Consider the following 16189-nt stretch of genomic DNA (forward strand, 5'->3'; position numbering starts at 1 on the left):
TGACCAGATAAGAGGTGGTGACCCGTCCACTTCTCCTTTGCCTTCTCCACAAGCCAGGCTTATGGCAGTATCAGTCTGGCCTGATCCTACGAGGTCAAAGGGAAAGACTCCATGGTGTGGACTAATCCAAACCGCAGATAATTAAGAGACTAAGCAAATTCAGCCTAGTTAGACTCACAGAGTTGGATGGGAACTCGAGGTCACCTTGCCCGTTTCAGCCCACAGAGTTTTTTGTTATTGTAAATGGTATTTGTTAAGCACTTACTATATTCCCGGCACTAAACACCGACGCAGGTACAAGATAATCAGGTTGGACACAGTCCCTGTCCCACGTGAGGCTCACAGTCTTAATCCCCATGTTACAGATGATGTAACTGAGGCATAAGGAAGTGAAGTGAGGTGCCCAAGGTTACACGACAGATGAAGTCAGGAACGGAATCCAGGTCCACTGACTCCAGGCCTGTGCGCTTTCCACTAGGCCACGCTGCTTTTAAAAGGAAGCTGGCTGACAATACTTCCTTCGTTCAATTCAAACTGCCAATGAGGCTCTATAGAATGAGGAAACACATTAAAACCTTGGGCTCGGGAACTGCAGACATAATAAATGGCATTGACTGGGTGCTTACTCTGTGCAAACCACTACTAAACCTTAGGGAGAGTTCAGTAAAACTAGGAGCAACAATCCCTGCCCTCAAGATGCTGACAATCTAGCAAAGAAAATACATATACACAGATATTCATGGACACATGTCTGTAGTCATAAACTTAGAACTATATCCATGGTGTTTAAACGCTGCTGCAGTTATGAGAACCAATTTTAAAATCAACGAGGAGTAGCTTATGATACGAAGTGGAGATTGATTTTATACATACAGTACTCGGGGAAAGGAATAACAAACGTCAAAATTTCTCCTCAAGAGATGGGGTAGTAGTGGCTATTCTGAGCTATCCGCAGACAGGGCAGCACAGTGAGGTGCCTGAAGCAGGATTTAGGAATCACCAGCTGAAATGAATGGATTGCCAATATCCCTTCTCCCTGGCATGAAGCAGGAGAGGGTGAAATCAGAGTCCCTGGCCCCGACGATTCCAAATTGGATGTGTTCCACTCGGTTTGCCATTAGCGGGACAATAATCTTTCTCGCCAACTTACTTCAGTAACTTGGGCTGAAGCAAACGTTGCAGGCGGTCGCTCATCACTGAGTTTCGAAGTAAGGTTTTTTCTCGAGTTTTCCCTGCAGAACAACAAACAACATGGCCATCTGAGCACTGACTTTTTTGGGAGAATGAGTCCACGGGGTGTAACGCTTCAGGCTAAAGGAAAAATTAAGCAGGGGATATAGTGAAAGAACCAACAAGCAGGGACTGTACTGGCTGTCAATGGTTAAGCCCACTGGCTGCCTCTATCAATGGAAGGACGGTGGTGGAGACTTGTGCGGGCTCCTCCCTCGAGCTCAATCTCAGGCCTCTTGGGCATGATCTCTGGCTTTCAAGGGATAGAGCATGGGCTCGGGAATCTAAAGGACCTGGGTTCTATTCCCTGCTCGGCCACTTGCCTGCTGTGTGACCTTGGACAAGTCAATTCACTTCTCTGTGCCTCAGTTACTTCCATCTATAAAATGGGGACAACTGTGAGCCCCATGTGGGACACAGAGACGGTCTCCAGTCTGATTAGCTTGGATCTACCCCAGTGCTTAGGACAGTGCCAGCCATATAGTAAGTACTTAACAAATACCATAAAGAAAAATGTGCACAACTGTATCTGTGCCATACTGAAACTATTTTCCCAGCAGTCTGAAATAACAACCATGCAGTGTGCGGTGGAATGAATGCAAAAGCATGAACACCATGGCTTGTGAGGGAGTGGAGGGGCACATGAGAAGCAAAGATCTGCTATCCCCATCACCCGGACTCAACTCCACCATGAAGAAGTAAAATGGTTGGAGGGGTCACGCACTACCTTAGTCCCAGAACCACGTAACTGAGGAATTCCTAGAAGACCGGTGGATTCTTTGGACTCAACTCGACGGACAGGGAGGCTTGCAGTGATCATCACCATCCCAACTGGCCAAAAGGTCTGCCTTTTCCTCCAGCCAACCGGGCGTGAACCACCCCCACCAAGAAGATGCAGAATAAAGGAATCCAGAGGGCAGACCCAAGGAATCACTGAATTCTTACATTTGGTCACCAGCAGCTCCTCGAAAGACTTTATGCCCTGGGCTCTCTTTTCTCGGGTTTCTTCGTTGGCTGGGGGTCCCTGTTGAAGAACAAAAGAGTTACACACGGCAGTGTTAACACCTGCTGCAGCCCAGCCTACACACTTCGCACCTCTGGTGCTGGCCTTCTCACTGGGCCTCAATCTTGTCTGCCACCGACCTCTCGCCCACATCCTACCTCTGGCCTGGATCGCCCTCCTTCCTCGAATCGACAGACAATTACTCTCTCCGCCTTCAAAGTCTTATTGAAGGAACATCTCCTCCAAGAGGCCTTCCCTAAGCCTTCCTTTCTTCTTCTCCCTCACCCTTCTGAGTCACCCTGATTTGCTCTCTTCACTCATCCCCGCTCCCAGGCCCCACAGCACTTATGTACGTATCTGTAATTTACTTATTTATATTAATGCCTGTCACCCCCTCTAGACTAAGCTCATTGTGGGCTGGGAATATGTCTGTTTATTGTTATAATGTACTCTCCCAAGAACTTAGTACAGTGTTCCGCACACAGTAAGCGCTGAATAAATACGACTGACTGACTGAATGAATAAACTCAGGGGCTGGCACGCCTTACAGAAATAGAGGCTGTGAGATACATGCACTCTTAGGATCCCAGCGAAGATCTAAGCCTTTCATCTTAGGCCTCCCTGGGAAAGAGCCCAGATCCTTTACTTCAAATGCATTAATTCCATTGTGCTCTCCCAAGGGCTAAGTACAAGGTTCTGCCCACCGTAAGAGCTCTAAAAAAACCACTACTGATTGACGGATTGGGTGCATTTATTGGCTATAAGCTTATTATGGGCAAGTAATGGGCCCGCTAACTCTGCTGTATTGTGCTCTCCCAAGCGCTTAGTATGCTACTCTGCATATAGTAAGTGCTCAATAAATACTACTGATTATCTATGCCTATGAGAGGGGAGAGCCAGTTTTTTTACCCCTTAAAGATAAGTACTGATCCCTTGGCTATAGATTCTACTAGGATGATTCCGTAAATTTGGCTAGGATATCAAATCTACCCAACCCGGGCCCAAGAAGTCTACTTTCAGCAAAAGCACCGGCAGGCTTTCCATGTTCTAGCAGCTCCCCAAATCTTTCCCTCCTGCACCACTCACTCTCTGTGTATCAGCCCTAACAGGTCCCTCCCAACAATGCTTTCCCATGTATCTCCACTGTGGGACGGGGACCATCCCTTAACGAACGGTCACATCTTCTCCCTCCCTTTTACTACAGTACTCTGCCCACTGTAAGCACTTCACGGATGCTACTATTTATTAAATAGAACAGAATTACACTTCAGTAGCAGAGACACCTAAAATAGTCTCCAGGTAGGGCCTCCATACAATATATTTTATAATCCATACCGTCCCTCTATAAAGTCCTGGTTGCTTCAGTTCTGGTCCTCTGAGAATAGAGCTCCAGTGGTTTCCTGCCACGTGATCTGGGCCTACCCAATCCATCTAACTTAAAACAAAGGCGTCTACTCCAAGATTTAAGCAAAGCACAACGTGTAAGATGGTCCTGGGGATTTTGCAACACGGCAGGAATGGGCTGAAATCACAAGTCAGAGAATGCACTCACGATTCCGGTAGCTTTATCCTTGAAGTACGGCTTCATGAAATGGCCCACGAAGATGTTGGAAGGCAAACTCTTTCCCTCTTTAGTCTTGGCAGTCTTAGAACCAGCTACAGCCCACATGACCTCCTCCTGAAACAGAAACAGCCAACTTATTTCAGAACGCACGACCTGAAGGAAATGAGGTGGAGACGGAAATCAAAATCAGGCACCAAATGAACCAAGCTGGCAGTATAAACTAAGAATAGGTCCCCAAGTCTATTTCTGCTCTGCTCCAATCCCTGATGCTCCCAAGGAAGCTATTACTAAGTCCTTTAAACACTTCACATTTAAGCGCTGGATATTCACCCCACCCTTAGCCCAACAGCACTTATGACTATCTGTAATTTATTTTAATGTGTGCCTCCCCTTCTAAACTGTAAGTTCTTTGTGGGCAGGGAACACGTCTACCAACTCTGTGGTAATGTCATCTCCCAAGTGCTTAGTACAGCGCTCTGAATACGGTAAGCGCTCAATAAATATCACTGATGGGTTGATTGATTACTTCTATCACTATGAGCAGAATACATGTGACATCCTCCGCAATGCCATGCTAGCTTAATCTGTCCAGGGATGAACTTCACCAGGCTCTTCCCCACCTGTTGCTCTTTATTTTGAGCGAGCAGAACTTCAACTTCCTCTATCTTTTCTTGAATGACTTCCTGATACACTAGGTTCATCTGCAGACAAGTCTCTGGGTCTTCAGGGAGATTTTTACCCTTGTCGTCATCATCATCTTCATTGCTGTCCTCTCTGGACTGTTTCTCCTCCTGAGGAGAAAAAGCAAAAGAAATTAGATAGACGAGGAGATGTTCTGAATTCTCCCAACTAGCCCAAACTTCTGAGACTTATTTTGGCCTACCAGAATCCTATCATTTTTCCAGTGGCTTTTCCCCCTTCCTGTAACAATGGAGCACTTCTTGTCTTGGATACCTGAAGACTTCTATCCCAAACTGAGCCCCCGCTTTTCCTCTGCTCCTCCTACCCTCCCCATCACCCCGACTCCCTCCCTCTGCTCTAGCCCCCCATCCCCGGCCCACAGCGCTTGTGCATATATGTACGTATTTATTATTCTACTTATTTTATTAATGATGTACGTATATCTATAATTCTATTTATATTGACGCTATTGATGCCTGTCTACTTGCTTTGTTTTGTTGTCTGTCTCCCCGCTTCTAGACTGTGAACCCATTGTTGGGTAGGGATTGTCTCTGTTGCTGAACTGCACTTTCCAAGCGCTTAGTACAGTGCTCTGCACACAGTAAGCGGCAATACGACTGAATGAATGAATTTCTTTCCCCTAAACCACAAAGCAGTAACAACTGAGCACTCCTTGTCTCAGATACCTCAAAATTTCTCTCCCCTAAAACATAAAACTATCCTGTATTCCATCAGACATACCTGTTGGTGTTTCCAGGTTAGTATTCTGTCTCTGGCAAGGGTACCAAAGGATGCTTGGTGGAGTTGGCGATGGTTGCCCCAGTGATTTACAATGGGATGGGTTATACCTAACCTCCTTAATTCTCAGAAACAAAGATTCGGAATGGGTTTTCTTAGTTATCTAAACCAGAGGTCTCTCCTATAAATCAATGCCTTAACATGGCAGGAGAGTTCGCATACGCCAAAGAAGCTTAGAGCTATGCCATGGAGAGATATTCTCTGGCTAGGGTTTCCCATAATGGAAAAGTCTAAGCCCAACTGTCAGTCAGACACTGTACTGAGCACTTGAGGGACCTGGGTTCTAATCCCGGCTCTGCCATTTGTCTGGTGTGGCCTTGGGCAAGTCACTTAACATCTCTGAGCCTCAGCTGCCTCACCTGTAAAATGGGGATTAAGACCGTGAGCCCCATTAGAGTCACAAACTGTGTCCAACCAGATTAGATTTACCTACTTCAGTGTTTAGGGAAGTGCCTAGCCAGTAGTAAGTGGCTAACAAACACCATTTAAAAAAACAAACAACTAATGGAGCAGAAGAAAGTGATTGGCCAGGCAGTTAACTTACCGCAGAGACGTGTGTGTCCAAGCCGTCATCTTCCAGGGAATCTGTTGGAAATGAAAAGACAGCCCGCGGTGAAAATCACCCCTCCAATGATAACCTCTTCAGCCATGGGAAAACAAATGATCTTGTTTCTGTCGGCTGGGGAAGGAACTCTGCTCTGAGGCCAAGTTTGAAGCAGGCTCCCACTTCCCAAATTAATTGCTCTCCTGTCGGCTCAGGTGTGGGGACAACCGCTGTCTCCTCAGGAGAGCACTTTGGAAACCGGCAAGAGGCTGGCAACGAGCAGGATTCCTCACCTTCTTCTGAGAGGGCCATCAGCTGGCATCCCTCAATTTCTGTGTACCAAATGATCAGGCCCAAGGAACCACTATCTCCCTACGGAGATTTTGCCCCCCAGGAATAATACAGTCTGGCCAAGGTGCCTACAAGCAGCCCGTACAAAACCAGGGCTGGGAGGGAGATCACTTCAAGGGTAAGTGTTAGGGAAGCAGTGTGGCCTAGTGAAAAGAGCATTAGCCGGGGAGTTGGAGGATCTGGGCTCTAATCCCAACTCCATCATGTGACCTTGGACGAGTCACTTCATTTGTCTGTGCCTCAGTTCCCTCATTTGAAAAATGGGGATTCAATACCTGTTCTTCCTCCTACTAAGGCTGTGAGCCCCATCTGAAACTTGACTACCTTGCATCTATCCCAGCGCTTAGCACATAGTAAGCACTTAACAAATACCACCATTATTAAGAATTTTCGGTCAATTCCAACATACCTCCAGAATCAGAATCGAGACTCGATTCAGAAACAACCACTTCAATGGTTGCAGCGTTGGGGTCCAAGCTCCTCTCCAGTTCCTCGATTTCTTTCCTGATCTTCTCTCTTTCTGCATTTAAATCCATGGCTGACATGACTTCTGTGCCACCAAGAGCTACAGCAAAAATTAGAAATGAAACAAAGCGAGGTTAGTGTTGCTGTCTTTCAACCCCAGAGAACATTCAAGTTCATTTCAGATGCCTGGTGGACAGAGAACGGGACTGAGAGTCAGAAGGACCTGCTTTCTAGTCCCGGCTCCACCACCTCCCTGCTGGGTGACCTTGGGCAAGTCACTTCACTTCTCTGGGCCTCAGTTACCTCATCTATAAAATGGGGATTAAGACTGCGAGCCCTGCGTGAGATACAGGCTATGTCCAACCTATGGGGAATTAATATCTGTTCTTCCTCCTAATTAGGCTGTGAGCCCCATGTGAGACTTGACTATCTTGTATCTACTCCCGGCGCTTAATACAGTGCCTGGCACATAGTTAGGCACTTGAACACCTTAAAAGAAAGACACGGCTTCTTTTGGCCATACTGGACCCTAACTTTTAGGCTCAGTGGAAAGGGCACGGGCTTCGGAGTCAGAGGTCCATGGGTTCAAATCCCGACTCCGCCAATTGTCAGCTGTGTGACTTTGGGCAAGTCACTTCACTTCTCTGTGCCTTAGCTACCTCATCTGTAAAATGGGGATTAAGACTGTGAGCCCCCTGCGCTTGTAAACTCCCCAGCGCTTAGAAAAGTGCTTTGCACACAGTAAGCACTTAATAAATGCCATCATTATTATTGCCGACTTGTACTTCCCAAGCACTTGGTACAGTGCTCTGCACACAGTAAGCACTTAATAAATGCCATCATTATTATTGCCGACTTGTCCTTCCCAAGCACTTGGTACAGTGCTCTGCACACAGTAAGCGCTCAATACGATTGAATGAATGAATGAATAACCTTTTAAAAGTGATCACAGAGCCCCAAGCAGCATGGTTTAAAAGAGAGGCCCTCTTGCTTTCACCACTCTATGAGGAGCTGAAGTCCCAACCCTGCAATGTGGCTGTATCCGAAGCAGCACGGCGTCAAGTGAGTTCGGCTGGCAATACTTCGTGTCGATATCACCCAACAGATCCTGCCCTACTCGCCAAATGCAACTGCGCTCAAACTGGATCGCTAGAAAGCACAAAAATGGAGTGATCCCCTGGCAGTTCTCAGAAACCTTTCTCAACTTGCACAGTTGTGAGGTGGGTGCTGGGGACGGTGAGTACAATTCAACAGAATTAGCACACACGCTTCCCGCCCATAATGAGCTTACAGTCTTCAAGACTAGCCGGGAGATTAAAAATTACGTGGGGAGTTCCCATGGAGATGTGTTCTCGAAAGAGTTTTAAGATCATCATCATCATCAATCAGAGCAGAGCACTGTACTAAGCGCTTGGGAAGTACAAGTTGGCAACACATAGAGACGGTCCCTACCCAACAGTGGGCTCGCAGTCTAAAAGACTGTTAATATGTTTTGTTTTGTTGTCCGTCTCCCGCTTCCAGACTGCCCCATCTCAAGCTGGAGAGAGTTGTGAAGATGAGTGTTATGTGCCCTGCTCTGAGGTCAGAGGGTGGAGGAATAGCTGAGGCAGAGTTATCCAAGGAGAGGGGTGTTTCTGCAACACGGAGCAAAATGCAAGGAACCCAACAAGAGATCGCCAATTTGTACTTCCCAAGCGCTTAGTACAGTGCTCTGCACACAGTAAGCGCTCAATAAATATGATTGATGATGATGATCAGGCGGCGCGAGTTGGGCACGAGGCCCGGAAAGGAAGTGGATTCCTTCCTCTAGACTGGAAGTGCCTTGAGTGCCTACTGACTCTGTTCTATTGCCCTCACCGAAGCACTTAGCACAGTGCTCTGCACCCAGCGGGTGCTCAATGAATACCACTGATTGATTTCTGCTTTACGGTGAGACTCGTTTAGGAAACAGCAGATGAGGCTCGGTCCTGAGACCTGCCTGCCGAGACCCTGCACTGAGGAAGCGACGCTAGCACTGTTGGGTTTAAATGGTGCCCCTCGCCTTCTCTCCAACCCTGACGGTCCTGCTTCTGCTACAGCACAGAGTGGGGCAAGTGAGTAATAACAAATAATAATAATGATGGCATTTATTAAGCGCTTACTATGTGCAAAGCACTGTTCTAAGCGCTGGGGAGGTCACAAGGTGATCAGGTTGTCCCACGGAGGGCTCCCAGTCTTAATCCCCATTTGACAGATGAGGGAACTGAGGCCCAGAGAAGTGAAGTGACTTGCCCAAAGTCACACAGCTGACAGTTGGCAGAGCTGGGATTTGAACCCATGACCTCTGACTCCAAAGCCCGGGCTCTTTCCAGTGAGCTACGCTGAGTAGGTGGGCAGGGGGCACCGAACACCGCGAAGGATTCCTACTAGGATTTGACCACGTTAGGAAGCCACAAGCAGAGAGGAATCTGGCCTCCTGGAAAGAGCACAGGATGGGTTCTAATCCCAGCCCTGCCACTTACCTGCTGTGTGGCCTCGGGCAAATCACTCAACTCCTCTGGGCTTCAGCTCCCTCATCTGTAAAATGGGTATTACGACCGTGAGCCGCACGCGGGACAGGGATTGAGTCTATCAGATCCTTCTGACTCCCACAATTGTGCTCACACTGCTTCTCATTTCCATGGAAAGAAAATCCGGGACTCAATCGATCATATTTATTGAGTGTTTACTGTACTAAGCGCTTGGGAGAGCTCAATGTAACAGTCGGAAGACACATTCCCCGCCCACAGTGAGCAACAGCCCCCGATAATTTGAGCCTAATTCTTTTTGGGGAAAAAGCGCCCACTCGATACTTCTCGCCCCGGACTAACACAACTGCCGCTCCTCCTTCCAAGCGGAAAGAGCCCGGCTTTGGAGTCTGAGGTCGCGGGTTCTAATCCTGACTCTGCCACTTATCGGCTGGGCGATTCACTTCATTTCTCTGGGCCTCAGTTACCTCGTCTGTAAAATGGGGATTAAGACTGCGAGCTTCACGTGGGACAACCTGATCACCTTGTATCTATCCCAGTGCTTGGCACATAGTAAGCGCTTAAGAAATACCATCATTATTATTATTAACCCCTGCAAAACAAAAGGCTGGTTAGTTACTACTTGTTCTACTAGACTGTGAGCCCCACGTGGGAAGGGGACTGTGCCTGACCTGGTTATCTTGAACCTACCCCAGTGCTTAATACAGTGCTGATCACACAGTAGACTCTTCACAAATACCACCATTAATTATTACTTCAAACTCTAACCGCTCTTTCCCAGATCCTGCCCTGTCCTTCTCCTTAAATGAGGAGCCACAGGCCCCTAGATAGAGGTTGCTCCTCAAGGAGTCTCAAAAAAATTTGTCGGGCGGGAAAGGCCAGCGCCTCGATGTTCGCCAGCCTCTCAAAGAGCTGGGTTCTAATCCACGGTTTCCTGACCAGCTCGCAGCTCTAAACTGGAAACTCCCCCTCTAGACCGTAAGCTCACTGTGGGCAGAGAACGTGTCTACCAAATGGTATTTACTGAGTGCAGAGCACTGTACTAAGCACTGGGGAGAGAGCACCACAACTGAGTCGGTCGACACGTTCCCTGCCCGTAGTACTGCACACCGTAAGTGCTCAATACCACTGATTGATTGCGCAGAGCACTATCCTGAGCATCCGATCATCAGATTTATTAAATAAATGCTGATAGTCAACGACTGCCCCTTCTCTTGAGTGGCAGGGCTCCCCAGATGTGGGAATATTCCTTCAGAGGACCAGAGCTCCGATACATCATCATCATCATCAATCGGATTTATTGAGCGCTTACTATGTGCAGAGCACTGTACTAAGCGCTTGGGAAGTACAAATTGGCAACATATAGAGACAGACCGGATACTTTAGCACTGTCACTTAAGCCAAAGGCTTGTCCCAACTGCCCACCTAAGCTAAGGAGTTAAGGGGAGGCTCACAAACCACCTCTGGGATGAGTCCATTCCCATTCCCAAGCAGCATAGTGGACAGAGCAGACTTGAGCCCCCTTTTTCCTCTTCCTTTTCCTCTCCTCCTCCCCATCCCTACCTCCTTCCCCTCCCCACAGCACCTGTATATATTTGTAAAGATTTATTACTCTATTTATTTTACTTGTACATATTTACTATCTTCTAGACTGTGAGCCCGCTGTTGGGTAGGGACCGTCTCTATATGTTGCCAACTTGTACTTCCCAAGCGCTTCTGCACACAGTAAGCGCTCAATAAATACGATTGAATGAATGAATTCTATTTATTTTGTTAATGATGGTCATATAGCTTTCATTCTGTTTGTTCTGACAACTTTGACACCCGTCTACATCTTTTGTTTTGTTGTCTGTCTCCCCCTTCTAGACTGTGAGCCCGTTTTTGGGTAGGGACTGTCTCTATGTGTTGCCGACTTGGACTTCCCAAGCGCTTAGTACAGTGCTCTGCACACAGTAAGCGCTCCATAAATACGGTTGAATGAATGAATGAAAAGGACCTGGGTTCTAATCCCGGCTCTGCGACCTTGGGCCAAATGCTTAACTTCTCAATGCCTCACCTGTAAAATGGGGATTAAGAATGTGAGCCCCATGTAGTTGGGTGATGGCGTAGGTCTGACCTGATTATTCATTTATTAGAGAAGCAGCAAGGCATAGTGGATAAAGCATGAGCCTAGGAGTCGGAAGGTCGTGGGTTCTAATCCCAATTCCGCCATCTGTCCGCTGTGTGACCTTGAACGGTCACTTCACTTCTCTTTGCCTCAGTGACCTCATCTGTAAAATGGGGACTGAGACAGTGAACCCCACGTAGGCCAGGGACTGTGCCCGACCCGATTTGCTTGTATCCACCCCCGGGGCTTAGAACCGTGCCTGGCACATAGTGAGCGTTTAACAAATGCCATAACTATTATTAACAAATACCATTCATTCATTCATTCAATCGTATTTATTGAGCGCTTACTGTGTGCAGAGCACTGTACTAAGCGTTTGGGAAGTCCAAGTTGGCAACATATAGAGACGGTCCCTACCCGACAACGGGCTCACAGTCTAGAAGGGGGAGGCAGACAACAAAATATATTAATAAAATAAATAGAATAGTATATTATTATTATAATTTTATTATTATTATTATTCAATTGCACTGACTGAGCACTTACTGTGTGCACAGCACTGTACTAAGAGCTTGGGAGACTACCATACAATAAACAGACACACTCTCTGTCCACGACGAGATTATCTTTTACCTACCCCAGTGTTTGGCACATAGTAAGCGCTTAACAAATGCAATTAAAAATAAAAGGACCCAACCGTCTCTTCCTCAGAGTTGGAGTCCGGAGATGCTAGAGGGAGGTGGCGTCGCTCTCTACCTACCTGGGTTTGGCTCTTCTCCAGGCTGCTCCTAACCCCTGGACTGTGAACCCACTCTATGTTGCCAACTTGTACTTCCCAAGCGCTTAGTACAGTGCTCTGCACACAGGAAGTGCTCAATAAATACGATTGATTGATTGATTCATTGGGTTGGCCGGCCTCCAGTTTGGACTACACGTTCTACAGTTGGACTACAGAGAAGCAGCGTGGCTCAGTGGAAAGAGCATGGGCTTGAGAGTCAGAGGTCATGACTTTCCCTTCAAAGCCCTACTGAGAGCTCACCTCCTCCAGGAGGCCTTCCCAGATTGAGCCCCCTCCTTCTAGACTGTGAGCCCGCTGTTGGGTAGGGACCGTCTCTATATGTTGCCAACTTGTACTTCCCAAGCGCTTAGTACAGTGCTCTGCACACAGGAAGCGCTCAATAAATACGATTGATTCCTCTCCCCTTCCTCCCCCTCCCCCCACCTCCTTCCCCTCCCCACAGCACCTGTATATATCTATGTACGTATTTATTACTCTATTTTACTTGCACATATTTATTCTATTTATTTTATTTTGTTAATATGTTTTTTGTTTTGTCGTCTGTCTCCCCCTTCTAGACTGTGAACCCGCTGTTGGGTAGGGACCGTCTCTAGATGTTGCCAACTTGTACTTCCCAAGCGCTTAATACAGTGCTCTGCACACGGTAAGCGCTCTATAAATACGATTGAATGAATGAATGAGTTCTAATCCCAGCTCTGCAACTTGTCGGCTGTGTGACTTTAGGCAAGTCGCTTCACTTAGCACGGGCTTGGGAGTCAGAGGTCATGGGTTCAAATCCCGGCTCTGCCAAATGTCAGCTGTGTGACCTTGGGCAAGTCACTTAACTTCTCTGTGCCTCAGTTACCTCATCTGTAAAATGGGGATAAAGACTGTGAGCCCCCCGTGGGACAACCTGATCACCTTGTATGCCCCCCAGCGCTTAGAACAGTGCTTTGCACATAGTAAGCGTTTAACAAATGCCATCATTTATTTTTTTATTTTATTTTTTTAACTTCTCTGGGCCTGAGTTACCTCATCTGTAAAATGGGGATTAAGACTGTGAGCCCCATGGGGGGCAACCTGATCACCTCGTATTCCCCCCCAGTGCTTAGAACAGTGCTTTGCACATAGTAAGCGCTTAACAAATGCCATTATTTATTTTTTTAACTTCTCTGGGCCTGTATTACCTCATCTGTAAAATGGGGATTAAGACTGTGAGCCCCATGTGGGACAACCTGATCACCTCGTATCCCCCCCAGTGCTTAGAACAGTGCTTTGCACATAGTAAGCACTTAACAAATGCCATTTTTTTCAACTTCTCTGGGCCTCAGTTACCTCATCTGTAAAACGGGGATAACGCCTGTGAGCCCAATGTGGGAAACCCTAATCAACTTGTATCCCCCTCAGCGCTTAGAACAGTGTTTCGCACATAGTAATAATAATAATGATGGCATTTGTTAAGCGCTTACTATGTGCAAAGCACTGTTCTAAGCGCTGGGGGGATACAATGTGATCAAGTGATCAAGTAGGCGCTTAACAAATACCATAATAATGTTCTCATTCTGGATCATCATCAATCGTATTTATTGAGCACTTACTATGTGCAGAGCACTGTACTGGATGTTCTTTCCCCATTCCCAGTTGTGGCCCGACGGGAAATAGGGGCTGAAGAGGAAGCCTAAAAGAGGGGCCGTTAGCTTAGGCCCGGCCCAGGCCCCAGAATCCTTTGCCCGCCCGGGGTGAGCCAAACTCCTCCAGCATCCATTCATTCAGCTGCATTTATTGGGCGCTTACTGTGTGCACAGCACCGTACTAAGCGCTTGGGAACTACAAACTGGCAACATCTAGAGCCAGTCCCTACCCACCAGCGGGCTCACAGTCTAGAAGGGAGAGGCAGCCAACAAAACACCACATATTAACAAGCTAACTGCAGGCCCCTGAATCCTTTGCCCACCCAGGGTGAGCCAAACAACTGGCTTCCCTTAGGACGGCAGGGAAATCGAAGCAGCCGTTCACAACATGCCACCCTTGCCCTGGCAGGTGCCCATTTTAGGGCTTTTTCTTCCTTTTTTCTCGTCACCATTGCTACTTTGCAGTCGAGCCCCCTCACCCCTCTTGCATGCTCCCCTGCCACCTCCATGAAGGAGGTTGCCCCTTCCACCCCGGGCCCCCCTTCTGAGCCCTGACTCTCTCCCGTCCCCTGCCAGGGTCCCTCGGCCCCGGTGGCCCCCTGGTTGCCCTCGGTCGCCCGTCTCCTTTGGCCTGCCCCTTCCCTGGGTGAGGGCCCCCTCACCTTCGCCCGCTGGGCCACTAAGGCAGGGACAAGGCCTCGGGCTCCGGCCCGGCTTCACTGCGCATGCTCCGAGGTCTCCCCTCGCTCCCCCCCCCCACCCTCGCCCTGCTCCCGCGCGTGCGCAGTACCACCTCAGGCGAGGGGGCGCGCGTGCGCGCTCACGCGACGCGGCCTTCTCTCCCACCTCCCCTCAGGCGACCGTTGGTCGGAGGCAAAGATGATGATAATAATAATAATAGTAATAATAATAACAATAATAATAATAATAATGGCATTTATTAAGCGCTTACTATGTGCAGAGCACCGTTCTAAGCGCTGGGGGGATACAAGGTGATCAAGTTGTCCCCTGTGGGGCTCACAGTCTTAATCCCCATTTTACAGATGAGGGAACTGAGGCTCAGAGAAGTGACTTGCCCAAGGTCACACGGCAGACCTGTGGTGGAGTCGGGATTTGAACCCATGACCTCTGACTCCAAAGCCCAGGCTCTTTTCCACTGAGCCACGCTTCTTCTCATGATGGATGATGGCATTTATTAAGCGCTTACTATGCGCAAAGCACTGTTCTAAGCGCTGGGGAGTTTACACGGTGATCAGGCTGTCCCACGTAGGGGACATTAATCCCCATTTTACAGATGAGGGAACTGAGGCGCAGAGAAGTGACTTGCCCAAACAGCCATCAATCAATCAATCGTATTTATTGAGCGCTTACCGTGTGCAGAGCACTGTACTAAGCGCTTGGGAAGTACAAGTTGGCAACATATAGGGACAGTCCCTACCCAACAGTGGGCCCACATCCGCCCTAGCCCACGAGTCCCCTATAATAATGATGGTATTTGTTAAGCGCTTACTATATGCCAAGCACTCTTCCAAGCGCTGGGAGAATACTGGGTGATCAGGTTGTCCCACTTGGGGCTCACAACCTTAATCCCCATTTTACAGATGAGGGAACTGAGGCGCAGAGAAGTGACTTGCCCAGTCACACAGCCATCCGCCCTAGCCCACGAGTCCCCTATAATAATGATGGCATTTGTTAAGCTCCTACTATATGCCAAGCACTCTTCCAAGCGCTGGGGGAATACTAGGTGATCAGGTTGTCCCACATGGGGCTCACAACCTTAATCCCCATTTTACAGATGAGGTAACTGAGGCGCAGAGAAGTTGGGTAGGGACTGTCTCTATATGTTGCCAACTTGTACTTCCCAAGCACTTAGTACAGTGCTCTGCACATAGCAAGCGCTCAATAAATATGATTGATTGATTGATTGATGGCATTTATTAAGCACTTACTATATGCCAAGCACTCTTCCAAGCACTGGAGGAATACTCGGTGATCAGGTTGTCCCACGGGGGGCTTACAACCTTAATCCCCATTTTACAGATGAGGTAACTGAGGCACAGAGAAGTGACTTGCCCAAAGTCACACAGCTGACAATTGGTGAAGCCGGGGTTTGAACCCATGACCTCTGACTCCAAAGCCCAGGCTCCTTCCACGGAGCCACGCTGCTTCTCGGATAACTATTTAATAATAATGATGATGATGGCATTTATTAAGCGCTATGTGCAAAGCACTGTTCTAAGCGCTGGGGAGCTTACAAGGTGATCAGGTTGTCCCACAGGGGGCTCACAACCTTAATCCCCATTTTACAGATGAGGTAACTGAGGCGCAGAGAAGTGACTTGCCCAAAGTCACACAGCTGACAATTGGCGGAGCCGGGATTTGAACCCGCGACCTCTGACTCCAAAGCCTGGGCTCCTTCCACAGAGCCACGCTGCTTCTCCGATAACTATTTAATAATAATGGCCTTTATTAAGCACTTTCTATATGCAAAGCACTGATCTAAGCGCTGGGGAGGTTACAAGGTGATCAG

General features: G+C 48.1%; 1 protein-coding gene across 1 annotated transcript in view; it reads right to left on the minus strand.

The window, feature by feature from the left end:
* SNAPC4 (small nuclear RNA activating complex polypeptide 4) overlaps nt 1–14356 on the minus strand; it is a 46672-nt gene extending 32316 nt beyond the window's left edge. The window contains exons 1-7 of the mRNA XM_038745954.1: nt 14322–14356; nt 6581–6736; nt 5821–5861; nt 4418–4588; nt 3786–3911; nt 2176–2254; nt 1151–1232 (exon numbers count right to left, since the gene is read on the minus strand). Coding sequence (XP_038601882.1) covers nt 1151–1232; nt 2176–2254; nt 3786–3911; nt 4418–4588; nt 5821–5861; nt 6581–6716 — 635 coding nt within the window. The 5' untranslated portion in view covers nt 6717–6736; nt 14322–14356. The remainder of the gene's footprint in view (nt 1–1150; nt 1233–2175; nt 2255–3785; nt 3912–4417; nt 4589–5820; nt 5862–6580; nt 6737–14321) is intronic.
* Between the last annotated feature and the right edge of the window lie 1833 nt (nt 14357–16189).

Source organism: Tachyglossus aculeatus, chromosome 4 (genome assembly GCF_015852505.1).
Source record: "Tachyglossus aculeatus isolate mTacAcu1 chromosome 4, mTacAcu1.pri, whole genome shotgun sequence".
Lineage (NCBI taxonomy): Eukaryota > Metazoa > Chordata > Mammalia > Monotremata > Tachyglossidae > Tachyglossus > Tachyglossus aculeatus.